This window comes from Podarcis gaigeae (genome assembly GCF_964106915.1).
Source record: "Podarcis gaigeae genome assembly, chromosome: 12".
In the NCBI taxonomy this organism is placed as follows: domain Eukaryota; kingdom Metazoa; phylum Chordata; class Lepidosauria; order Squamata; family Lacertidae; genus Podarcis; species Podarcis gaigeae.
The window spans coordinates 29,011,754-29,039,206 of record NC_139688.1 but is presented as its reverse complement, the minus strand read 5'-3'; the positions used below and the strand labels follow the sequence as shown (position 1 = coordinate 29,039,206).

General features: G+C 43.0%; 1 protein-coding gene across 2 annotated transcripts in view; it reads left to right on the top strand.

Annotated features, from left to right (window-relative positions):
• Positions 1 to 27,453, top strand: part of SLC25A13 (solute carrier family 25 member 13) — a 110,205-nt gene that overhangs the window by 44,012 nt on the left and 38,740 nt on the right. For both annotated transcript variants that reach the window (XM_083705280.1, XM_083705279.1), the window contains 7 exons: positions 6,680 to 6,819; positions 13,419 to 13,565; positions 18,727 to 18,865; positions 19,702 to 19,795; positions 19,954 to 20,038; positions 23,883 to 23,967; positions 24,692 to 24,850. In XM_083705280.1, the coding sequence (XP_083561406.1) occupies positions 6,680 to 6,819; positions 13,419 to 13,565; positions 18,727 to 18,865; positions 19,702 to 19,795; positions 19,954 to 20,038; positions 23,883 to 23,967; positions 24,692 to 24,850 (849 nt within the window). The remainder of the gene's footprint in view (positions 1 to 6,679; positions 6,820 to 13,418; positions 13,566 to 18,726; positions 18,866 to 19,701; positions 19,796 to 19,953; positions 20,039 to 23,882; positions 23,968 to 24,691; positions 24,851 to 27,453) is intronic.

The window sequence follows — 27,453 nt, the reverse complement described above, 5'->3', positions numbered from 1 at the left end:
ACATCCGCCACAGACATCCACTACAGAAAAATACATATTTTTTTTAATGCACCAGGAGCCAAAAAGGAGTAGCAGATGAAATGATCAGCCAAAATCATATGGACTGGCATTCTGGAGTGAAGAAGTATGGCACAAATAGGCCCCAGTCGTGGGCACTCTTCCTCATACCTGTATTGTGCTACCCAGTTTATTTTTTTGCATAGGTTAATAATGTGTTGTCTGTTGAAATTGCCAATTGGCCAACTTCGAATCTTGTTTAAGGGCTGGGGGTTACCTGGAGCTATCCAATTGGGAGTGCTTCTTCTGTACACCTAGTAAGCACAGAATTTCTCCCAGTCTTGGAGAAAGGGAATCGTAGGAGAGAATGAAAACCTTCCCTTTTGCTTAGCACCAGTAGGCTGCTCTTATACCTGAGGCGGAGGTGATCATCTGAGTTTCCTATTGATTGCTGCTACAGTCTCCCCTGGCCCAATTAGAAAATGTGCACAAACACAACTCCACAGGGTCAAGGAGGAGTTCACCGTGCCCAGGTCAATTTCCCCCTCCTCCTTGGGCAGGCCCCTCTCAGTAACAATAAGTGGGCTTAGTGCATTCGGGTATTTGGGTTTTTCGTACGGCTTTGTTGCAACCATTCAGAATCATCAGAGTGCAGGCTATCAGGAGCAGAATTACCACTCGTGAGCATCCAGAGTTTAACAACGGAATACAAATTCACACCAGCAAGAAATTGTCTTCTCTGTTGTTGTGGGCTATCTTGTCAAAGATCAGGAGAACAGCGCAGAAGCTCTTCCAGTTCACTGGGTCAAAAATCCACTCTTTTATGAAAGGCTAAATGTGGATTTGCACGAATGACTATAATGGCTCCAATTTTGAAAGATAGAGGTAACAGAGAGCACTTTCAGGTAGCAGGACTGATTTCAGAATGGAGCTTGTTCAAATGGCTAAAATATTGTGCTTTCTGCTTTCTTCGTTTCTACTTAAAAAGAGAGAGAGAGAAGAAAAAAATAGGTATGGAGAAGGTGGGAGAGAACCAATTTGAGAGTAAATTCAAACAGTATAAGGTCACTGTCTGGTTAACTGAGAGCTGAAATATAACCATCCTTCATAAGACGACGGTGTGGAAGAAAAGACCCATTTACTAAGCTGCAATTTTGGAAGGAATTTGACCTGCCTCTACTGGGGGGAATAAACCCCACCACTGCTGTTGTGCGGCAACATTGCTAAAGTCTTGAATCTCAGGCTGGTTCAGCTGCAAATAGACACGTGTTGCGTCCGAAAGATAAGTTCCATTAGAACCATGTTTGTTTAACTCTGGATTCTTTCATGTGTGATGCTTATTAATCTCGAGAGTTGTCTTGCTGAAATCAGTAAAATCTTTATTGCCCGATAGGTAGAGAATCTGATTTCATGTTTGCAAAGGACAAAATAAATGGGGGCAACATTACCATGAAACGGACAATTGAGACAGGAACTGTTTCTTTACTTCTATCAGCTCATGTGCCATTAAGGGGGGTGGGGAACAAGACAGTAAAGGAAAGACAACATTTTGACTTTTTGCATGTTAAATGCATGTCAAATAGATGCATTAAATTAATGTCAACATGTAGCATGTGATGAAATGAATTTAAAACCAGCTCTGTACAAATGAGCATTATGCCTGCTGACTATGCTCCCATTTTGACAATTTGCAACCCAATTTTCAGTGCTTGAATTATGTGTAACTACTAGTTTAAGACAGCCAGAAAAGGGTGTGGTTTTGCTTAAAATCGGGAGGAGTCGGGGGGGGGGTTGCATTTCAATATGGGACCTTCTGTCTGTTTGCCCATAGTTCTGGACACTGCCCCAGAGAGAGTCCAAAATCCTATTTTTTGTGTGGACCTTTGTGGTGATGCTAAGGATGCAATCCTATACTCATATACCTGGGAGTAAGTCCCACTGATCTCAGTAGGGGCTATTTCTGAATAGACATATATAGAATTTGCTGCAAGTTTCCCTTAAGCCCACAGAAATATGGATGGAGATGCGAGAATTCTTGTATGACTGCGTCCAAATTGGTCCTCTGTTCTGTGGATGCAGAAGTGTTATTGCTGTCACAGTCCTGCTTGCAGGCTTTCCAGAACTATCTGGTTGACCACTGCAGAACAGGATGCTAGTCTAGAAAGGCCAGAATTTCTCTTGCTTATCTAGCAGGGCTCTTAGGATGTCCATATGCTAGAACAATTGGGGCTATCATAAAAAGGTGCCTACAGAAGATCATGATAGGGGTTTATAAAATGCATACATGTTGCAGAGAAAGTGGATACAGAGACAACACTCTCTCTCTCTCTCTCTCTCTCTCTCTCTCTCTCACACACACACACACACACACACACACACAAATATTTACAACCACTCAGTGAATCAGGACTAATGAAAGAAAATACTTTTCTACACAACCTACGATTTTCGGAATTCACTGCGTCAAGATGTGAGAATCGCTGCTAGATTTAGAAGGATTAAGAAGGCAATCAGACAAATTCATGGACAATAAGTCTGTCAATGGATATGAGTCATGCTGACTGCATGGACCTTTCAGGTTCAGAATCTGTGTTGTTCCCTCTGTTTCCAGTGCTTATGTATGTATGCCATTGCTTATGTAGCCAAAACAGCATCACTGCCACCAGCAAAAAAAGAAGATATCATTAGGCTCTCCAAGTGAGAGGGGACCACCACCCCCCCCAAAGATTTGCAGAATTGCAAAAATAAAATCTCTCACTGGTCCCATCAATGTTGTGGTCAATCTCTCCTAGATGTCCTTTCCCACCGGCAAGATTCAGATTATCTCCCTGGTTTTCCATGGAGTATGGGACCAAGGCAACAGTTGGGATAGTGTTATGATTGTGACAGAATATTATCTAAAACGCTTACCCAGGGCTTTCTGTGTTTTTTTCTGTGTATTTTAATGAACTGAACAGAGTGTGTGTATGAACTTTACAGAGCTTAGCTTTTGTTGTTGTTGCTCCTTTTTTGTTAATGATGTTAGCATTGTTTTATAGATTATAAATGCCATATTGATTTGTTAATCATATAATATGACTTTTGCTGTAATTGTGATGTTTAGCTTAATTTTTAGTTGCAGTTCTTCTGTATTCATTTTCTTACAGCCTTGAATATGGGATTCGAAGCCTCGGCTCTAATTCTACTGCGTCGCTTCCCTTGCCTTCAGACCCTTAACAATGATTAATATAAAAGGGCCTTGTCAAAAGCTTTGAAAAGGCAACCTTGGTACTTACGCCATTATGCAATTTAGCTTCTTATGAAATCTCCAATTTGCCTTGTGCTCTTTGCTTAGCAGAAGATAGCTGTGCCTTTCTTAGCCAGTCGTTTGCTGTACTGGCAAGGTGGAAGCTTATTATTCTCTGTCAAGTCCCAGGTTCTTCCTTTTTTAAGAATACAAAATAAAGATTCAAAAATAAAGATTCCAGCATGGTTGCTTGGCTGCATAGAAAATGGCATTTTCCGGGTAGTTTCATTACCTAATCAAGACTCACGTCATGATATTATATGAAAATAATCCTGAACTTGAATTCAATAATAAAAAAGGGAATTGGTTGGGTTATCTCCCCACCCCCGTCCCCTGCAGAAAACAATTAAATATTGACTTCTTGGAAAAAATCCATACAGGTAGAGGAACAAGTGCCTCTGGGAAGCCAGGAAAAACTCAATGGTAGGAATGAGACACCTTGATGCCAGCTGTCTGTCACAGAAGGAGCATCTCCAGAGAAGTGTCCTACCTCTTCCAAGTGTTTGTTGTCCTAGAACTACAGAACTCAAGGAAAGCCCAGGAAAATCCTATATGCACACAGCACATTCACTGGTGGCTCCAGACTATAATTATTTGGGGAGGAGTGCTGGAACAAGGTTAATGTATAGATCATAGAGCTATCGCAGAGCCTTGAGTCCATGCAAGGCTTTTACAGTTATATAGTTGTCAACACAAAATGCTTTTTTTTAAAGTCATCACTTTTCATTTGCAGGTGGTGGTAAACTTGGATCCTTATGGTGGTTTTTCTCTCCAGTGTCTGTACAAGTTGTAGTCATTTCTGACCTAATAGGTTTAACTTGAAAAAAATAAATAATAAATGGAGGGGTGGGAATTGGTGAGTAAAAGTGTGTGATTCAGTTTCATTCGTTATCTGCTACAGGGAATGAGCAGCTTTTTAAAAAATGGCTTCCTGCTTTAGATGACCATGTTTTTCATTTCTTCTTTCAAAAGCTAGTTTCTGGCAATTGGACCAGTGTAGCAGGAAGCAAAAGAATGGTACAGGGAGATCTGTAAGTGTAAGAACGGCTCAGTTCACACACGACACCTAATGAGTGGGGCTCAGCATCATCAGTCAAGTGTGCTGGGGCACATTTGGAAAATCTTGATCAATTTGGTCTTTCTCAAGAGCTGCTGTTATGCTACTGGGAGCTAAAGCATTGTCTGGCTTAATGTGTGAATCCAGGCTCATGGTTTGTGTGTCCCCAAGCAAACCACAAGCAATAAACCAAGAATAAGCTTCTATAATAATGATGATGGTGGTGATTTATTTCTACCCTGCCCATCTGGTTGGGTTTTCCCAGCCATTCTGGGTGGCTTTCAACAGAACATTAAAAACAGAATAAAACTTCAAACATTAAAAACTTCCCTAAACAGGGCTGCCTTCAGATGTCTTCTAAAAGTCAGATAGTTGTTTATTTCCTTGACATCTGATGGGAGGGCGTTCCACAGGGCAGGCACCACTACCGAGAAGGCCCTCTGCCTGGTTCCCTGTAACCTCACTTCTCACAGTAAGGGAACCACCAGAAGGCCCTCGGAGCTGGACCTCAGTGTCCAGGCTGAACGATGGAGGTGGAGACTCTCCTTCAGGTATACTGGGCCAAGGCCGTTTAGGGTTATGGATCATTGCTTGTTTAAAGTGAGACAAACAGTGAGTCTGGGTTTGCATATTGTGCTGAGCCAAACCATAACTTAGCTCCTGGTAATGTGCAAGGAGTGGAGGAGAAGCAAAGTGGATAGTTTTCTAAATGTGCATGAGAACCAGGCCTGGCAGTTAAATCTGAAGCCAAAGCACTGTAAAAATGGTTCATGGGCATGAGTGATCTCTATATTTGATTCAGGCAGTATGTCCATTGAGTAAGGACTCTGATCAGTAGATTATTCTAGATGAATGAGTGATGAATCCAGTGAAGAAAGAAGGAAAAATTTAAGAACCAGTCTAGTGAGCTTGTATTGGAGTTTGCGAACCATGAACAGTGGTTGGAAAGAAGGATATAAAAGATGAACAGCAAAGGGGATATCCTGTTTCATAGCCATCGCAAGATGTCAATAAGAGCAATAAATAGGTGATTTTCTGGTGAAGTAGCTGCACCATATAATTCAGTGTGCACCCTGTCAGGAAACCGGCTAATCCTAATTTTAAAAAGATACACTGAAGTCAGTTTATGGCATCGCTTTTTGGGAAACACACGCACTGCAGTTTTCAGGGATGCGTGCTGAACAAGGAGAGAAAACAGTGATTTGTGTGTAATCAATTGGTAGTGTGAAATGCCAGTTTTCAGACATTTGGAGGGCAAGGAATTTGGAATAGTAAGCGATATGAAGCAGGGGAGGGGCAGGTTTTCTGCACTAGGAATCCTATTGAAAACACACAATTATCTGAACGGCCAGTGCTGACTTGCAGGATGAATGTATTTATAATAGTGTTCATTATTACCATTTTGATAAATCTGGCAAAGTGCTGGGTGACAGCTGGACTACATGGTGCAGTTCTCCATGACATTTCCAAACTGGTCTTCCTCAAGTGCAAGATGACAAAATGAGGCATTCAGTTTCTTTATTGTGGGGATGAGGATCCTGTAGCCCTTCAGACACCCTCAGACTCTCTTTATTGGTCCCAGCCAGCATGGCCAGTAGTTGGAAGTGATGGGAGTTGCAGCTGTGGGTTTCCCTGCTTTGATGAATGACATAATTTTTTCATGTAGAGCATGAGTAAGGGATGGGTCGGTGAGGTAAGGACTGCCAAGTGTTAGGTCTGTCAAGTGTTAGAGGACCCATTGCTCGCTTATCTGCATCCATGTCCATACTGTGGTGTTATGCTACGCAGGGGCTGGCAAAGGTTTTGTGGCTTGGGCCAGTTCACAATCCTGCAGACGCTGTGGTGGGCCAGAGTGTGTGCACGCACGCATGTGCAAACGCTACTTCCAGCACTCCTTCTGGCATGGAGGAGGTGTGCGCAGCTTCCCATTGGCTGCAGGAGCTTCCTGCATCCAATGGGAAGCCAGCCAGCATCACGGAAGGCAGTCCTCGCCCTGCTCCACGCTGGTTTAGCGTGGCACACGGGAGCTGACTGAGTGGGCGGTGTGGGTCCCTGAGCAGGTGGTGGGGGTCCATGGGTCTTAGGCTGCCGACCCCTGTGCTACAGCATCACTCGGAAAGAAGGAAGCAAAACAAGGCAAGTGCAAATATAACCTAGCAGAACATCTGAGTCTCTGAGCTAGTTAAACCAGAGTTATTGTTTATTTAAATGAAAATCTGTTAATGTTGCACAAGCTCTCATCGAATGAACAGATTTTTAACAATTTTTGCATCTGCTTTCATAATCATCTCTCTCTCTGTTTCTCCCTCTCTCTCCCCCCCTCCCCTTTCCTTCCCCAGAGGATGTTAAGCAGGTTTTTGGCCAGACCACAATTCACCAGCATATTCCCTTTAACTGGGATTCAGAGTTTGTGCAGCTGCATTTTGGAAAAGATCGGAAAAGGCGCCTAAATTATGCAGAGTTCACCCAGTTCTTATTGGTGAGTTTTGGCAATAAATATTTGTCTGAATAAAATAATAATAATAAAAGAAGAATTGCAAGGTTTAATCCCTTCCCCTTACTTTCCATGTTTCATTGCACAGTATCTGTCTTTTTTTTTTTTAGACTGCTCGGTATGTTTGTGTGTGCCCATGAACTGTGATTGGCTAGTGGTGAAATTGCTGCCTAAGCAGTAATTTTTCTCTTGGCATCTGAAAGCAGCGTAGATGTTTTTTTGAAAAGGATCCAATTCAATTTAATCTTGTAGGTGTGGTTCTGAGGAGCTGGCACTCAAGATGATTAAAGGCCCTTGGATATCCCCACCCCTATTTCAGCTACGAGTTCAGCTACATTGGATATTTGTGACCGAAAGGCAGAGTATCAAATTAGATGCAACTCAGACAAACGTTGCCAAACCTAAGGTCTGGAAGTGGCAGCTTTAACCTGTGTGGGACCGAATGAATTCTTTCTCCTAATGGAGAACTGGAATGTATCAGTGGCTTACAACGAACTTATGGGAGGCCAACCAGCTCCCAGTATCAATGCGACATTTTAAATTGGACATTTGTTTGTGCAAGGGGAAGAGGGGGAGGGGGAGAGATGAGGGGAAGGAAGGAATTTTGGGATTTACAACAGTTCTGCTCATCAACCCCTATCTTAAGATTTTTTATTATTTTTTCCCATACATTGCAGATAGCTTTTGTATTTACTTTGGAACAAATGTTTTGCATTTATTTATATCCGACACTTGGGATGGGAATTTACTTTAAATACATGGTAGCAATGGCAGACGCGGCGCTGAAAACTTCTTAAGGCAGGATGAGTGCTTCTGTTTGTGTTTCCATTGGGTAGGCTCTAAAGAGCCATTACACAAGATAGTTTTGACAAAGGATCGTGTTTCAGGACTATGGAGCCTGTAATTTTGTTTACATAAGGATGTTAGTTCACAGTAGGAAGTGTTATCATTTTGATGAGGAATAATTAAGATAATGCTATGAGGACAAATGCTTCAAATTGACTTGGTGGAGTAGATGGAGCCTCATTAACTCTTTGTCTGAAGAGGATGTTGGAATTCCTGATACAGTATAATCACATTCTGTTCGTTTTAATGACTCCCCTTTTGCTGACTTCACTATCCTTCATATCTAACCATTCTCTCCACTGAGGGACAATTTCAGGGCAATGCAAATTCTAGCCCATTTCAAGGAGTTGGTGTTCCAGATTCCCAGCATCATCCTAGTGGCACAAGTCCGTCCCACCCAGCTGTCTGGCAACCAGTTCAAGACAGCAGCTTCTCACTGATGTCAGTACCACGATTTGTTAGAAAAATGAATTCAGCTGGCAGAGGTTTCTTAAAAATAGCTATATTTTATTAAGGTAATTTCCATTAAAAGAAATAAAGTGATACAGGAAAAAAAGAAGGAAAAGTGAGAGGGAGAAAAACAACAACAGATACATATAAAAGCAAAAATATGCAAAAAAAGGGAAAAGCAGCAGTATACGATATTCCCATACATTCTGGTATAATGTTATTGTCCTAGTGCTTATGTAAATTTTAATAGCCTACTACATTTTGTATAAGGGACGCAGGTGGCGCTGTGGGTTAAATCACACAGCCTAGGACTTGCCGATCAGAAGGTCGGCGGTTCGAATCCCCATGACGGGGTGAGCTCCCGTTTCTCGGTCCCTGTTCCTTCCAACCTAGCAGTTGGAAAGCACATCAAAGTGCAAGTAGATAAATAGGTACCGCTCCGGCAGGAAGGTAAACGGAATTTCCTTGTGCTGCTCTGGTTCGCCAGAAGCGGCTTAGTCATGCTGGCCACATGACCCGGAAGCTGTATGCCAGCTCCCTTGGCCAGTAAAGCAAGATGAGCGTTGCAACCCCAGAGTTGGCCACGACTGGACCTAATGGTCAAGGGTCCCTTTACCTTTATACTGCCTTGATATATTGAAAATCAAGATTATAAATAAGTAAACAAATAAATAAATATTGGAAGGATAAGTGTTGGTAGGATAATCACCATGTATTTGCCCTAAGCTCCTTGGAGGAAGTTGAGAAAGAGGTGGAATCCAGTTCTCATGAAGTCATAACTCTCACATCAGGGCATTGAACCCAGAATGAGCAGGACTAGGCAAAGAGCTTGATTCTCAGTGGCCCCCATTAAGTTCCCTTGGGCATAGTAAGTGTTGTGCAATCTAGGACATAGTCAAGAGGAATTATAGCCTAGTCCTCTCCTGGGACAACCCTTCTGCCACCCCACTACAGGGATCCCATGGAAATGTACAGTATATTTCTGTATACACTGGTGCACTGTGGTTCTTCTCAAATGCAATTCTGCTGTACAAAAGCCAATCTGCCACATGTACCCCATCTGCCATAAACAATGAAACACTTTCCAGTGCAGTGATTCTTGGAATCTCAATTCTTTGCACCTGCAGACTGTATGGAAGGGTGGGTGTTGTTGTTTTTAACATCTGTATGCCTTTAAGCATCCCCAGTAGGGCAACCATCACAGCCAGCCACCATGGGTCTGGGAATACGGTACCTAGCTTCTAGGCCAGATAACATTCTAGTTTCTTCTGTCAAAAGCTGCCCATAGCTGGAGATTTAGAGTGGCTGTTCACATCTTTAAGAAATCTTGCTTCGGATTAAGCAACCGTTGGCATTTAACCCTTGTCCTTTGATGCTTTTCATGTATATGAGTTGGTCACCTTGTTCTGGCATCTAGACCTTGGACCTTAAGACTGCAGGGGGACGCCATTGTCTCTCTGCGTGAATTATATATTCCTCTTAATTTGTACCAGATGAGGCACCGTGGTGTACTTTAAAATTATTCTGCAAATACTGCCCCACTCAGTATAGGTTTATGAAATAATAAGAATAAAGGTAAATAGCTTTTAAGATCCTGCTGACTGCAGTTATTATCATTCTGTCACCTTTGTAAAGAGTTGCAATATCAGTATTGGAAATAGCTTTGATTAAGCAGAAGTACATGGACTTGTTACTAGTGAAGCTGTAGTTTTTTAAAAAGACAGGGGAAGTTTTAAGGGCCTCACAGGGAAGGTAAAAGGTAAAGGTACCCCTGCCCGTACGGGCCAGTCTTGCCAGACTCTGGGGTTGTGCGCCCATCTCACTTAAGAGGCCAGGGGCCAGCGCTGTCCGGAGACACTTCCGGGTCACGTGGCCAGCGTGACATCGCTGCTCTGGTGAGCCAGAGCCGCACACGGAAACGCCATTTACCTTCCCGCTGGTAAGCGGTCCCTATTTATCTACTTGCACCCGGAGGTGCTTTCGAACTGCTAGGTTGGCAGGCGCTGGGACCGAGCAGCGGGAGCGCACCCCGCCGCAGGGATTCGAACCGCCGACCTTTCGATCGGCAAGTCCTAGGCGCTGAGGCTTTAACCCGCAGCGCCACCCGCGTCCCCCTCACAGGGAAACACGCATCTAATTTGATTCAGCATGGATTTATAAACTGTGGCCAGGATTCACCTAACGAGTCCTGCCAATGGAAGCCCTGCGTGAAGACTTCTACTTTCACAATGGGGCTTCCCCCTCCCTCCTGCCATGCACCCCCTACCTACCCCAAAATTGGCGGGGGGGGCAAAGAACCCTCAGAAGAGTGTACAGGGAGAGGAGAGGGGGTCTGATTGGCTGCAAGAAGCTCCTGGAGCCAATCGGAAGCCACATAAGCTCCAACGGACATTCGGCTTCCTAAACCCATTGAGTGGATACAAACAAGGAGAGGCATGGGATAAATGAAATTAGGTTGCTTAAACTTTCTTAAAGAAAGACAGTAGTAAAAAACAAAACCTAACTGGAAGGATTCCAGAACAGCAGGGCCACCACCAAGGAGACTCTGGTTCAAATCTCAACAAAGCTTACTGGATAATCTTGGGCAAATCACTAGTACTCAGCTTCATCTGCTTGACAAGGATGTCAGGAGATAAAATAAATCACCCTATGATCCTCGAGTGAAGGGTGGTATAGAAATAATAATAATAATAATAATAATAATGACAATCTCTATGTTCATCACTCTTGAACTCTTTGAATCAAAGGCAGCGTGTAAATAGGTTGGATAAATAGAATTGGAAGATTATTTTTTTAACACAATGAACAAAATTGAATTTTTAAGTGAACAAGCATTTGTTTTAGTATTTATAAAACAGAACTGTTCATAAGACTGCACAAATGTGAGTTTTCTTCAGGAAAGAGAGTGTAGCCCACTTCCAAATAAGGTTTAAGCAAGAGGCTCACACAAAGTCTGAAATCTCTGCCCAAACACCAGTTTTTCACATTATGTTTTACATGTCCTCATTTTATGGCTTTGTTAAATAACTTCAAATGTAGGCTAGCATTCTGTTCTGGCATGCTCGTTGATGAGGTAATAATACCTGTCAATGGGACCTCACAATATGCAGCGGTGGGAAGGATTGTACTGAACTACATCAAGTGAATTGTTGATCAATTGGAAATATCAGTCATACCTGAATATAACCTCCCCGTACCTGGAAAATAAAATAGCTTTATGAGCTGTAACAGGAAAAATAGAGTTTGGAAAGTTGGGGGCGAGGGAGTACGGGAGGGGGGGCGAAAATCAAGTTGGGAAATCCTTTCATTAAAGCTCTGGTGTCAGAGTTCCTGTTATCAACTGCAAATTAATTTTGTATAAACACTTATTGTGGTTTTTAGGAATTCAGACACCCAGCGTCAAGGAACGAAGCTGTTTTTAAAGTTATGTAGAGGGATTACGCCACCTCTAATCTAGGGGACGTTTGGCAGGCCATTTATTTTGCATTGAGAAGCAACTGAATTTATTTTTTTGCAAAGTTGCTTTAACCCTTTCTTTGCTGAGTCTTGAAACTACAGTGTATATTGTTATAGGACATAACTCACAGCAGGACTAAGCTGCAGAAATGAAGGATATTAGGATATTTTTGAATTCAGTAATAGTAGTAGTAATAATATTTCTTATAGCAGTAAAGTTGCTTTTCTCACGGAGTGAGCTGAAGCGACTTAACATTAATACCAATTAAGATAATCTAATAAGACTCGAAAAACACAGTTGAACAGATAGAAGGCAGGACTTAGACATCTTGCCCCATCAAAGAGGCCACAGTGCCACCCTTCAAATTAATGGCCAAAAGTGCCAATAGAGAGAAAAGTCTTTGTCTGGTGCCTACAGATAGATGAAGACGATGCCCGGCTGGCCTCCTTAGGGAGATCATTCTGCAAGTGGGGGCCACCACCGACAAGGCCTGATCTTACACTAGATTCTCTTTTAAATTTATGGCAGGGCCAATGTCAAGGATTGGCTTGGCTGAGTATCTACTGATGATGACCCACTGATGGGAACTCTGTGGACCAGCTATGGTGAGGAGGTAGAGCTTGGATGGAGAGCCTATGTCTGTCCAGATGTTGTTGGACTCCAGCTCTCATCAGTCCCAGACAGCATGTTCAATGGTCGGGGAAGTTGGGAGTTGGAGTCTAACAACTTGTGGAGGGCCACAGTTTCTTCATCTGTGAGACAGAAGCACTGAGGGAGAGGGGATCATGAAGGGTGTCTTGCCTCGGGATCTCTGGAACCTAGAGCAGACACTGCTTTCACCTGCCAAAATTAGCCCATTGGTTTCAGTATGGAAGTGTTAAGCATGTACTTAATTCCCTCCACTGAATGGAGTTGGATTGGATCTTTAGTGTCTTGAATACTATAACCGTCAAATCAATTGACTAGTATCTGCTCATTGTTGTTAATATTTTATTTTAATACCTTGCAGTACAACCTTTCAGCCTTTCTGTCTACATATTTCAAAGTGTTTACAGCATCGCTAAGAAGACGATTTGTTAAAACAATTCATCAAGAAAGCAGGTTTTCTTATACAGTAAAAACATAGTAGAAATGGTAGAAAATGCTTCTTATGAGCTAATAATTGCACCCATTGGATAGAGAATAGGGTGCTCTTGGACCCTGGCTTCACCACCTTGTCCTTGCACTATTCAGTTTGTGGAAGCTCTGCTGGAACCGTGAACAGATGGGGACTCCCAACATGCATGCAAGGGGCTGTTGGGAACCAACCCTTGACATTAGAATTTCAGACTTTGGAAGATCTTCACGACTGCACAAAAAGAAAACAAAATTACTATCTCCATACCTACTGTTTTGCAAATAAAGAGTTTGATCCTATGCATTAGATGGGCATTAATCTACAGAAATCCTAGGTTGAGATCACTTTGGAGAATATATCTAACCTACAAACTTAAAATGGAGTTAACTGTCCTGAGCTCCATGGGACTTTGGAAAGCTTCATGCTGTGAGAGGATGCTGACTCCCAACAGAGTTCTGATCATGACCCCATTCCCAAACCCTAACTAATATTCTGCAGCAACCTTCCAAATCTTACTGGACTCCAATTCCCATTATCACTGTCTGGGACTGATGGGAGATGTATTCTGACAGCACCTGGAGGGCATCTTGAGTATCGTTGGGGCTCTTTGTTTTTAAAGAATTGTGTACTCTTCAGTGAATTCTTAAAAAAAAAGAGAATGTGGCAAAGTTGGTTATGAACCTTAGTTAACTGTTGTTTTATTTACCCCTCCAGGAAATCCAGCTGGAACATGCAAAACAAGCATTTGTACAGCGAGATAATGCCCAAGCTGGAAGAGTCACTGCCATTGACTTTAGAGACATTATGGTCACGATCCGGCCTCACATGTTGACACCTTTCGTTGAAGAATGTCTAGTAGCTGTAAGTAATTTTCCCATATCTGGGTCATGTCTAGGGACCTTGTCCCATTGAGACAAATGTGCATAGAGGATGTTAAAGGGAGGGCAGAAGACTCTTGTTTACTTTTGTTTATTCCCCCCTCCCATTCTTTTTTGTTTGTTTTTTTGCTAGTATCTTTAGCCCAGCCTTTGGATGCGAGAGAAGGAGTTAAAATTTATACATGATAAATCCATTTAGCCATTCATGCAAGGTTTCCTTCTCCAGAAGATCGTGATACTATCTTCTCAGGCCCAGAGTAGTAGCCAGCAACGTTGAGGCTGTTATCAGATGACCCGTTGCACCATCAGGGTAATTTATATTTTTTGTGCTGTCCCAACAAGCTACTATTCCCTGTCGGGGCAGTTCTGCATGAAAGTTTTGTTTTGTAAGGCTGATGTTCTGCTGACACAGGGGTTGGCAACTTGTTCAGCACCAAGGGCCACCAAGGAAAGGATGCTGAGCTTAAAAGCTCACATCTGCTTTGCATGGTTTTAAATATGCTTAATCTAATTTAACCCACAGATTGCATGAAATTTTGCATGACATCTTAATGTGGATGGCAAGAGAGCCTCAAACTTTAGCTATAATTTAGAGGTATGATCCCTGCACATTTGACCCTACAAACTGGTTGGTTGCGGGACTTCCGGGTCGGCGCCATCGCCGAATGGCGGACTCCCTCCGAGCTCCGGAGGGAGCCTGCTTGGCAGGGGCTGGGTCCTACCGCACCGGCGATGCGGGGACCCTTAAAAACCACGGCCAGAGGAGGCCGTGGACATGGAGACTCGGCTGGCACCGTTAGCGCCCTCCCGACTCGTGAAGGAGCCTTGTTAAAGGCTACGGATCGGGTGCCGGGGAGAAGCGTGGTGCTTTGAGTTCTCTGCTATCCCTGCCGAGCGCAGCCGCATGCCATCCGGCGGAGAGCGCTGACTTCTTCTATTGAAAATTTGGATCTAAAGAAGAACCCGTGAGTAATTGGAATATGGACTAAAAAAAAAAGGGATAAATTTTTAAAATTTGGAGCGAACGGGGGAGGTGGAAAAAAGGAAGTCAGCCCACCCCTAAATTGTAGAAGAGCCAAAACAAAGGACTGGACAACTAAGATCGAGTGTAACCTTATTTTGCCGAATTAGCAACTTCGCGAGGGAAAATTATAAGATTGAGCTGGAGGAGAAAAGTGGAATTGTTTTAAAAAAGCAACCCCCCCCCCCCCCCCGGAATCCCTGGAGCGATTCGTGAAACTGCCTGGAGAAGAGCAATGGAGGTTTTGACAGCTGTCAAGGAGCTGTCAAAAAGGAAGACTAAAATAGAGACTTTGTTATGAGGACTTTGCCGGTTACATTTGTTACAAATTGAACATAAACTGCTTTAAATATGGACTAACAAGTTACTTGGACTGGTGGATGTGATTCTGGAAGGGAACTTTGTTACTGTAATCCATCTAGAGGAGCTGAGGGATATTGCATGTGTTTTTGACAGGAAACTTGAACAGTTGAATGGAACTTTTAATCTCCTGGGAAACTGCAGGAATGGAACATTATTTTGTCTACAGAGGTTTACACACTACAGGAAACAATGGAACTATTTGTTGAAAAATGAAAGGAACATGATGCAATGCTTTGCTCCTGAATAACAAGCCTCTGCAGAGACACTAGAACTTTTGGAAAAAGAACATTTCTGTGGGAGAACAGAGAAACAAAAAGGAGGAGAATGATTGACAAGACTAAGGAAACAACAAGAACTGGACAGAACTGGGAGAGGGAACATTTGGGATATCCAGGTTTGACAAGCATATGGAAACAAAATTGGAGTATTTACTCCTGGATATAAAAACCTGGATAGAAGAAATGGGCCCCTTTTTTGATAGACTCCTTCTATGATTGGACACTCGTAATTAAAGACTGGCAAAGAACCAGAGGGACGTGGGCATAGTGTAATGTGGGAACTCCAGGAAGATATTAGAAGTAGAGGGTTAGGTGAAACGCAAAGGGGAAAGAGGGGAGGGAAAGTTGGAATCCAAAGGTTGTAAAATCACTACTCATATTTATTTTATTTCCATCTGTACTATGTTTGAAAGGGGGGAACTCGTGGAAGGGAATAGATCGATTTTAGGGGATGGGAATTTGGATAAATTGGGTTACTGATGATGAGTGTAATTTGGGGATAAGAATTTGTTGAATTTAATTGCTTATTTGGAAGATTTGGAACACAAGAGGGGGTAGGGAGGGGAAGTCCTGGTTATTGGCAAAAAGTTTATAAATTGGATTTAATTTGTTTTAATTTGTTTTAATTTGGAAAACCTTAATAAAAATTATTATAAAAAAAAAAATACAAACTGGTTGGTTGCGGGGGGTGAGATGGAGGTGGAGTGGCGGGTGGTAATATTTCACATTCAGGCACCAATTCTAGCATGTTGAGCTGCTTAGTAAAGCTCTTAGTAGCTCATTAGTTTTGGAGCCGGCTTGAGATCGGGCCCTAAGGACTTAAAACCTTTCATACTCTGACCTCCGTTGATTGCCCGCATTTCCCCCCAAGCTTTTCTCAAGTGTAGTATCAAAAAATAAACAACATTTTGCTGCCTTCGTGTAAACTGTTTTCACTTGCACATCCCCACTTGCCAAAAAGCAAAAGTATCTGAATGCCTCAATTCCTGCCTCCTTCTGTTTATGCCATTTAAATATATGAAATATATATTTTAGGGACGTTCCTTCTTTATGAGTTGGTGGTGACTTTGCACTAGTAGACACACTTCTTTCCCTCCTATCCCCTGCTGCTCCCCTTGCCCCCCAAAAGCTGGGGAGGGGAGAAACCTCTGTAACAATATGGGATGTAGCATTGAAGGTTGCAGTTGGTGGGAATTGGTGAAAACGAAGTGTCCCTCCTTCTGCAAGCAGAAGCACTTTTAGTGCAGTGGTACCTTGGGTTACAAACACTTCGGGTTACAGACTCCACTTATCCAGAAGTAGTACCTCAGGTTAAGAACTTTACCTCAGGATGAGAACAGAAATCGTGCGGCGGCAGCAGGAGGCCCCATTAGCTAAAGTGCTACCTCAGGTTGAGAACGGGTTCAGGTTAAGAATAGACCTCCGGAACGAATTACGTTTGTATCCAGAGGTACCACTGTAGTTCAAAACCATTGCAACCCTATCCTGTTTTAAGTAAGTGCTGGGCTGTGTTCACAGGGCCCCCCTATCAATGAGGAGTCACTTTGACCATGTCCTGCTATCAATCATGTCAGCTTTACTTAAAAAAACATTGCTTGAAATACCATTCTAGGCTGTATGTTTCTGAGGAACTGTACACACAGCAACTTTACATTAGAGAGCACACACTTGATGTGATTTGGAGGAAGATAAATGGCACTGTTCCGCTGTCAAAGGAGTCTACTTGCTTCTCGCAGCTACATTATGTAATAGTATGCATATTTTGGTGATGCAAGCTGGTTTGCCACAGTGTTAATACCAACATTATGTTAGTAGTATGTGGACGATGGAGCAGAAATACACAGGAATTGGGGAATGGGCAAAGTGTAGCTTGTAGACACTTTGATAGAAAATGGAGAAAGACCTTGAAATACTAAATTGGTACCCTACTGTAACAAATAAATGAATTCCAAATTCTCTGGAACGTTTAACCATAGAAGAAGAAGATGATGAGTGTGTGAAAACTTAATTTGTATGCGTATTAGCGTTGTGCTTAAATTCCTTCTCAAATGTGGAGTTTAAATTTTTTTAATTTCATTTGTGCACAGACCTGATTACGAATCTCATTCAGTACAGGCTTTCCTCGAGTCAAATATATTGCTACATTTGCTTCCCAGTGTTGAGTTTCTTAGGACTACTGCCATAGCAACCAGCTTTTAATGCATCCGTAATAAAGTTCCATCCCTTCTTTGATTTTTGTAAGGGTGAAAATTGCTTTGCTAACAGTAGCACTTAGATATTGGCATTAGCATCCCATGTTCTGACTGTTTGCATCTCATACTGAGCTCTGATCCTGAGCAAGCATAATGTTAGGATGCTTCCCGGTGTCCTTCGCAGATGTTTGAAGGCTGAATGTTCTTTCGTTCATTCAAACGTTGGCTTGGAGACAGTTTGGAATACTGTTAAAATATAAATATTCTGCAAAGTATGCGTAATGTGTTACAAAGCAGAATTCACAACCAATGAATGACATGGCATGTTGGAGAGAGTCCCACTTCAGCCTGTGGCACATTCAGTTAAATGGACTTCTGCAGCAGCCTCAAGAGATAATTGAACTGTGAAGAACCACTGGCACAGTAGCTGTGTCTGCACGTAACACTAAACCATGGTTTGATGCTATGTCTGGCTCACATGTTCCCCATCTCCTGCGTGGCAGGAGTAATGATCCCCTTGCGTTTAAAAAGTTGAGTCAGTCTGTGAGCCATATGGAATTTTGCAACCTAAAGTTAGTTACTCTCCTTTCTCATGGATGTTGGGAAGATTTGCTTGCATTTTCTTTCTTCTGGGAAATAGCATTTGTGCACTGTTGAAGATAAGACCTCTGAATTCCTTGGCAAAGCTGCTTGTTAAAAGCAAAGTTGGAGAAACCCAGAGAGAGGATTTCACTATCGGCTGTAGGTGATACGGTGCTCTCTAGATTTAAATATTAAAGCAGCCCCATTCTTCCCAACCCCCATAGCATGATTGATTTTTTTTTATCCTGCCCCCCCCTCCCCAACTGTAGCATACTTGGCATTTTTAAGCCTTTGAGATTTGCTCATTAGAAGAAATAAAGCAACTTATAAAACATTTTCGACTGAAACAGTATTGAAACTTGAACTCTGTAAATTACCACTGGCCATGTTGTTATAATCCTGCATATGTATTTGTTTAGGTTTCCCTGGAAGGGGGGGGGAGCAGCTTGCATGCTGGTCGTGATTAGCTCCAGTAACTTTAGAATCTATAATAGGCTTTTTTTCATTTTGCAATTCTAAAATCCCTTGCTACTTCTATTGCTGTTTTTCTTAAATTAATAAAAAATCTCTGTTATTCCCAAAGTGTTCTCCCCTCTCCCCACAAAAGTTCCAAGTGGTATGATTTTTAAAAAATAAAATGAACAAATCCAGATACATCTAACATCCTTTTTTCTCTTCCTGCTTTCCTCATTGCTTTCTCTGTTCTAGGCTGCTGGAGGAACCACTTCTCATCAAGTCAGTTTTTCCTATTTTAATGGATTTAATACCCTTCTTAATAACATGGAACTCATTAGAAAAATCTATAGTACTCTGGCTGGACATAGAAAAGACGTGGAAGTTACTAAAGGTTAGTTAAAATGTGGATATAAACTTTAATCTGGAACAGTTATTCCCTCCCTCCCCAATGGTCAGCTTTTCAGGATATCAAGTGAGATGCTTTGACAGCGGTAAAAGGAATTCTCCAAGCCTAGCTGCCCTTGTGTCTTTCCATTTTCAGTTGCTTTGTCCATTACAATTAGTTTTCCTACCTCTCTTTAAAAGAAACTTTTTTTAATTTTGGAGAGATGGAGGCCTTAAAAAGCAGGATTGAATGAGCAGTCGACGTAAAGATGTTTTAAAGGCTTCAGAAAACTTCCTAGGAGTCGTGCCAAATTGGCAGCCTATTAAAGTGACCTTCAAGGCTAGTTGAAAAATTCCACAAACTTGTATTGGCATTGCAGTAAGCTGATCTACAAGTTTGGAACAAGATGTTATCAGCTCCATCTAACCACTTTTATAGAGAACTCCCTCGGCAGTGCCAACCCTCTATTAATGCAGCCCTACTGGGACGGCACAAGCAAGAAGAAAGTTCCACATCGCTGTCTCCTTCCCCCACTCCCCCACTCTGATCCACAACTGATTGATACCGTATGTCAAATATCCTAAATCCTGCTGTTAGCACTAAGCTATAAGGCCAGACTGCTTCTCCTGTTTGCATGATGGATAGAGTATTTAAAACATACATTTACACAGTGGCGGGCATGCTATTTGCGGTGTTTTCTTCTTCTTTTGCAGCATATTGGTTTAATACTAAAAAATGTTAGTGATTCTAGGATATTTGTGGATAGCTTTTGGTGTTGTTTGATTAGTTTCCCCTTCTATATTTTCCTCTCTCCCTCCCTCCACCCCCAATTTCTACTGCAGAGGAGTTTGTTCTGGCAGCTCAGAAATTTGGCCAGGTTACACCCATGGAAGTTGACATCTTGTTCCAGTTAGCAGATTTATATGAGCCACGGGGGTAAGTTGAAAATTACCCATTTCTTTGCTTGCAAAGAAAATGAAAAACAACAACATCAGAATACCTATGGGTGAACAGAATACTACCCATTGCTGCTGGCAACTTTCCTCCTGGTGTCCAGTGCATATTTCATTTTTTGTGATCACTTGTTTCCCCAGGCGCATGACGATGGCTGACATCGAAAGAATTGCTCCTCTGGAAGAGGGCACCCTGCCCTACAACCTGGCTGAGGCTCAGAGACAGGTGAGAAGGCAAGTGGGGATAATACGAAGGCCTAATTGACTTATTTCTTTTGCAGCAGCAAGCCCACAAGATTTGCCCAGTATGTCATATTTAAATCACATCAACTCCCTTGCAGGTTCAGTATGAAAAGCAAGGCGTTGCACCCAGTGAAGTTCTACTCAGCATAAGCCCATTCAAACAAATGAACCTAAGTTAGTCCCGTCTGTTAATTTTGAAGGGTCTACTCCGAATTTGACTGACGTTAGATACAACCCTTGATTGTTAATTTTTAAAAGCAAAATAATTTGCTTAAACTTTGCTTAGCTGGAAAATAAAAAGTCCGGGTTGTGTGTGTGTGTGTGTGTGTGTTCCCCTTTCCATTTAGAAAGTTGGAGCATGAGTGATCTGATAGAAAAGATAAAGCAAACAAGTAAGCAAGGGTCTCTCGCTAACAATATGCAGCAGGGAAGGGAATGTTGGTTCACCAATAGTGCAGTTCTGTAATGTCAAGTTTGTAGATATAGGATTCCAACCTTAGTAAACTAGCTGACTTAGCCCTCCCTGATCCTGTCTCCAAATATGTTTAATGAAGGAAGTAATGCTTTACAGGTTATCCTGGGAAGATGTTAAATCTTCTGTTTCACAGCCTCTCTGTTGCATTCTGTCTTCAGCCGCCTATTGAAATGAATGTTTAGTCTGTCACAATCGTTTCGAATCTTTTAAGACTGTAAAAGAAATCCAAGTGCTATGTGGTGTTCCTTGTTTTGTTTTTGCTTGGGGTTTTTTAAAAAAAAATTAACCTTAATTTTTAAATGTTTGTATCTGGAAAGGGGAGATACTGGAAAACGATGCGGTGCAAAAGACACACACACACAAAAAAGAGACTCTGCCAACTTAAAAAAAAACAAAAAACTTTTATTGGTCTCTTTCGTATATTGAAAGCTGACACAGACCTGGGTGTAGTTCTGTTTTTCTGAAACTATCACTTAAAGTCAAACCGAGTTCTGTATGTTGAGAGCTGGAGGGTTCCCTCCCCCCGCCACCCCTTTCTATGCTCTGGGTCTGTACAGAGACGCCAGTTTGACCACAATGAGTTGATGCAGGCTACATTTTTGGGTCTAATAGGCCTTGAGCCAGGCCCTTCTCACTTGGCTGCTTCCTCCCCTACCCTCCCCCCCCCCCCCAGCAGCATCACCCTACAAACAGCATATTTTTAGCCTTGCCTTAGGAGCAAGCATGTTAGAATACACACTCCTAGTAGCTGACTCCTAGAACCTGTCTCAAGGGTTACTGAGAGAGGTACAGAATAAGTGTCCGTCTGCACATGTTTAAGCCCTACACCGAAAAACCGCTTCGTGGATGTGGTAGCTTTTCCACTCAGCATTACATTCTTGGCACCCGCATCAAGACTTTCTGCGCAGTGCAGATGATCAGCGGTACCACAGGGTTACGGCTTCTGCCTGGAGAAACCACCGTGGAAATGCTTTGTGCCGTGATCAGCAGCTGAAGGGGCTTGTAATGAGTAGACTGGTCTCTAGAAATAGCCTGGAATATAAGCGCAGGTAGCAACAACACATGCAAAAATGGATTTCTCGAGCACATCTTTGAAATGTGCAATTCCTTAGGTTTTTTTCATATGCTCTCAGTGGTGATCTGTGGTTGAAATCCAGCAAGCTGCTTTTATGCACAGTTTTCGCCCTGTTCACCTCCCACAGAAACTCCTACGCCTTGCAAGAACTTTCAAAAATTGTGGAGCAGGGCTGAAGCTCAGTGGAAGAGCACAGTTATTATTATTTATTAAATTTCTATACTGTCCTTCATCTGAGGATCATAGGGAAGTTTACAATATAAAAACACAAAAATGCATGATGATGATGATGATGATGATGACATAAAAACACAAAAATGCATGATGATTACGATGATGATGATATTTATACACTGCCCATCTGGCTGGGTTTCCCTAGTCACTCTGGGCAGCTCCCAACAGAATATTAATAATAATAAAAAGTGATCAAAGATCAAACATTAAAATCTTCCCTAAACAGGGCTGCCTTCAGATGTCTTCAAAAAGTCAGATAGTTGTTTATTTCCTTGACATCTGATGAGAGGGCTTTCCACAGGCGGGCGCCTCTACCGAGAAGGCCCTCTGCCAGGTTCCCTGTAACCTCACTTCTCGCAGTGAGGGAACCGCCAGAAGGCCCTCTGAACTGGACCTCAGTGTCTGGGCTGAATGATGGGGGTGGAGACGCTCCTTCAGGTATACTGGGCCGAGGTATACAACACTCTAACAAACAAAAAATAATAACTTGCTCCTACCACTTCAGTTTAAAAGGCTATAGATTGTTTAATTAGCCAAAGGCCTGGGAGAAGAGGAATGTTTTTGCCTGGTGCCTAAATGTATGTAAGGACGGCTCCAGGAGAGTCTCCCTGGGGAGAGCATTCCACAAGCAGGGAGCCACTGCAGAAAAGGCCTTTTCTCATGTTGCTGCCCTCTGGACCTCACACGGAGGAGGCACACGAAGAAGGGCCTCTGGTGATGATTGCAGGTTCCAGGTTGGTTCATAGGGGGAAAGGCAGTTCTTGAGGTATGCACACAATGCTTTGCATACCTATGGTCCATGTTTGATTCTTGGCTTTTCCACTTAGAATCATAGAATCATAGAGTTGGAAGAGACCACAAGGGCCATCGAGTCCAACCCCCTGCCAAGCAGGAAACACCAGGCTGCCTTCTGTCCAAAGAGAAGCTGCCAATCTCAGTGGACAAGACCAAGCCAGATACACCAAGCATATTGCACAGAAGCTTTAAAGAACAGTATTTTATTCAGCTATATGAGACGCTGCTCTTAGGAGAAGCAAAAATGGAAAGCGCTCTTATGTATGTCAGAGCTAAATTTGCAGTGATTTGGACGTCAACCAATACGTCCAGGTTCTGTATCTCTTTTATTTTGAGAAGGGAGATGTTCAAATGCAATAGGTAATCTTTTCATAGCTATAAGCAATTATTTGCTTATAAGATTTTTAAAAATGTTTTGTTTCTGGTACATTTGGATTAAAAAAAAAAAAAAAGCAAAAACCCAGTAGTGGTATAGTAAACCGAGAAATATGTTTTCTGTTGTTTCAGAAACCTAACCTGGTTTCTTCGGTATCTTCGTGGTCTATTGGCAAGAAAGACTCCACAACACTTGTTTTAATGCTAATATCTCTTGCCCCTATGGCAGCCCAGGCCAGTGTAACACAAAGCCGTGATGGAAAATATTTTTATTTTTGTTTTCTTGTGTGCCTCATGTATTTAGACATTCCTCAAAAGCAGCCTAGGAGCAGGAGTAGTGTTGGGATCGTGATTTGGCTCAAAACTGGAAGCAGGCGGGAACATTTTCTAGGTGCCCAGACTTGTGACCACTTAAACCTTTGAATAATTCACTTGGCTGCAGTTGTCAATGAACTCGGTGGACCTCCTTCTGAGTAGACACATATAGGATTGCACTGTAATAAAGTATCTGAGTCTCAGTTTGCTGTGTGGAGGACTCATTGCATATTACTGGTTAATACTCAATTTTTATCCTGAACAAGGAAGTTTTGCCCGCTGCATTAAGAGCAAGGGCACAGACATAAATCCCATGATGTAGTAGCTACCTTGGATCAGTGCCTGGATGGGAGAACACCTTAATATCCTACCTGTGTCCCGTTTTGTTCCTAGGAGTAAAAGTAGAATAGAGCTGATTACAATATTGTAGTCGTTAAATTTCCTCTTTCGTACTTGATCCTCGATTTGTCATTACTGTATTGCTGTTCGGCCACAGTCTGACTTTCCCCCTTTGCCTTTCTCTTCCCAAATCTTCTCCCCAAACTCTACCACCTGCAGCAAGCTCCAAGCGATGTGTCTCGTCCCATTCTCATCCAGGTAGCGGAATCTGCGTACAGGTTTGCCCTTGGCTCCATTGCTGGAGGTGAGTGAGGGAGTTGGGTGCACAAAAAGAACTTTTGAGAAAACCTCTCCACTTGCTTCTCTTTTACCTTCCCTTCCCTTCATTATATGCAGAGCTCTGCAGCTTGTGACCAGGTTACAAAAAATGGCATGAGCTCTCCCTGGCTTTATTTGGTACTTCCCCCAGATTTAGGGGAGCCTTTCCAAACCTTCTGCCCTCCAGATCTTTTAAAGGACCATAACTCCCACATCTGGAGGGCACCAAGTTGGGGAAAGCTGATTATGGGATTCCGTAGAGTGTGCTTTGTGAATCGCAAGTGGAGTTTGCAACGAAAATGTTCTAGTGGTGTGCTCCCAGTTGAGATTCCAGCCAGCTATACCCTTGTACGGGATACTCCGTTCCATCCTACCCCTTCCCCAATTTTCCAATATTCTCCCACCCCACCCACCCTAAGAGCCAGTCAGCATTCCATGCCCAGTAAGCATGCTCAATTCTCATTTAGCATTCTCATCTCTATTTTTACCCACCCTGGCCCTGCTGATATCTCCCTCTTATGTGTGAATAGTGCAGGGATATTACGGTTCAAAGGATGGAAGGGATGAAGCTTCCTCCTGGATGCATACAAGCCCTGCAACACTTGCAGGGTGGTCGTCCGTCCACGTACAAGCTTAGAATGAACCCAGTGCAACGAAGCTTGCTAGAGAAATGCTCTTGTTTTTTAAAAAATTGTGTTACTTCCATGTAGCTGTTGGAGCCACGGCAGTGTATCCCATTGACCTTGTGAAAACCCGGATGCAGAACCAGCGCTCCACTGGGTCGTTTATTGGAGAGCTGATGTACAAGAACAGCTTTGATTGCTTTAAGAAAGTGCTACGCTATGAAGGGTTCTTTGGGCTCTACAGAGGTCAGTATCCCAAGTGTTGTCCCCCCACCCCAATTTGGTGCGAGTTTACAAGAGAGGGACTTGCTGCCGGCATGGATTTCTATATCGCCCTATTCAGAAGAACTTAACTCAGAATGAAAATTCTCCAGGATTGAGTTGTGGCGTCCAAAGAGGAGTTTTATTGCCCTGCTCGCTCCCAATATCGATTGGATCTCTTTTTCCAGCCCTGTCTGCCACAAGGCATTTACAGAAACGACGTGGGCTGCATTCCTAACCCCACTCACCTGGGAATAAGCTCCACTGAATTTGGTAGGACTCACTTATGAGTAGACATGGTTAGGATTTTGCTATAAGTGTAAGATGGTAATAGCACCCTCTGGAACACCCTGTCTTGTGCAATTTGGGAGGTGTCAACTGGGGTGGGCTTTAAACGTCTGCTGAAAACGTATCTGTTTAGACAAGCTTTCCCTGACTCTTAAGAAATCTTTAGATCTCACTGTTCGGTGTTCTGTTTTTATACTCAGTTGGGTTTTATTGCAGCAGCTTAACATCTTCAATCAATTCCTGTTGAATTTTTGTGGTATCTTGATGTATTACGTTCGCTTGGGTTTTTAAAAAGTTACATTCTGTCTTGGATGAGCCTCCTTAAGCAGCATATAAGTTATATAAATCAATAAGCCTTAGGAAAGCTTTTTACCTGCTGTTCAGAAGCCCTTGATTTTATACTCATCATCTCAGTTTGCTGTTGTGGACTGGACTGATCGGTCTGTCTTAACTGGAAACAATAGAGGAGCTATGTGAAGTGCATAGCTGCTCTAAAGCCCGCAGATGCCATCAGGAACATTTGGGGCCATCTGATGCTACATAATACCTTGCCATTAGCATATTTGTATGACACAAATAGCAAAAGCGGTCATGGTGTCAACAGCATAGCTTCAGAATAAACATAATAGATGGCTGCTGGTTATCATGAACTGGTGCATCAATTGCAGTGGCTGTACCTCTCTTGCAAGGCAGGACCTGTGATCCACAGAAATTATATGCACAGACAGGGGAAATTGCTTTGATGTTGCCATCTGGCAGGTCCCATTGCTGAGGACGGCAGGCCACTGAATTGTTCAGACCACCCCAGTACAAGCATTTCCTGCTGTGTCTTTTCCTTTCCAGAGACACCAGGAAACAGGACATGTTCACCAAAGCTTCTAAGATAAGCTTTGGGAACCGCACTTCCCAAGAATAGCGGCAGCCACAGCTGTCTGTGCGTACAGCAACATCTATTAACACCTAACTCTGGAGGTGTCACTGCTGCCATTCCTTGCCTCCAGTAATACTGGGAAAGGAAAGAGTAAGTGGATCTGCTTTGAATCAGTCTGGACTTCAGGGCAATCTTATGTGACTCCCAAAGAGCAGGGACCCACAAACCACGTTTTCCAGACCCCACTTGGTTTCTGGTGTAAGACCTGACAACCTCCCAGAACACCGATCTTAAGACAAGCAGACTTGAACAAAGAGAGATTTCAGTGTGAGTCTGCTGAATCACAGCTTCTTGGGAAATTCAGCTCTTAACTAGAGTGCCCTGGCTCCCACCCAGCACATGTAGACACAGATGTTTACTTGAAAATAAGAAAGGGTTTTTTATTCTGGCAAGTAATGGTTCCGTCTCAACAGCAGACACAGAGCTCAGGAGTCATGGTTCAGGAGTTCAGGAACAGGGCAAGAAGTTCAGAACTGGACAGAAGCAGCAAAGAGGCTCCTTTAAAAAGTGACTCTTAAAGATGAGGCGTGATGATCTGCTCAACTTCCGGGAATGTCAGGATTGCAAATGCCTCTTTAGGCACAGGTGGGTCTGTTCCCACCTGCAAAGGCAACACGTGGTTCTAGGTGGCAAGGCTGCACCTTCCTGTTCAGGCTCCTGCTCAGTTTCTGCCTCCTCCTGTTCTTTCTTTCTCCCTTGGCTGATCAAAGCCCTCGGAAGGCTCCGTTGAGGCTCTCCACTCCACAGGAGGGTTGGAAAGGGGAGCCAGCATCCCCGCTCCTCCTTCCAAAGTGGTGGAAGGGAGAGATTGTCCCCTCCTCTAACCTAGGCTCCTATCAACCCCTCTGCTTCTTCCTTCTCCTTAGCTTACTGCATGTCCAACTCAGTTTTTTGTGACGCTTCTCTCCAGCCAAACCATCCGAGGCCAAGGTTTGTGCTTGGCTTCCCAATCATGGTTTGGGAGGAACAAACCATGACCGCTTCCATGCCCTGTGGCCATTCAAAAAGCTGAAAGTCGGGGTACACTTGGGAACAATGTGGGTTGTTGCACAAAGAGGTGTAAATGGAGGGGAGTTGGCAGAAATTAAGTTCCACCTTGTGCTTTCCACTCACACCAAAGTTCCTTTGCATCCACCCATATATGTGAAGATCTTCAAGAAAGTGGTGAAAGCAGTATTCAAGTAATGTATCTCAAGTTACACCATTTCCAGCATCTTTAGTAGCATATATATTCCTAACAGAAGCTGTTAGTTATCAAACTGTAATCCAGGACTGATTCCCTGGTGTGTTAATTGTGGTTTTTTACAAACCGGTTTCATGGGATTTTTTATTTCTTTTACACACAACTGTGGTTTGTTACAAACTGGAA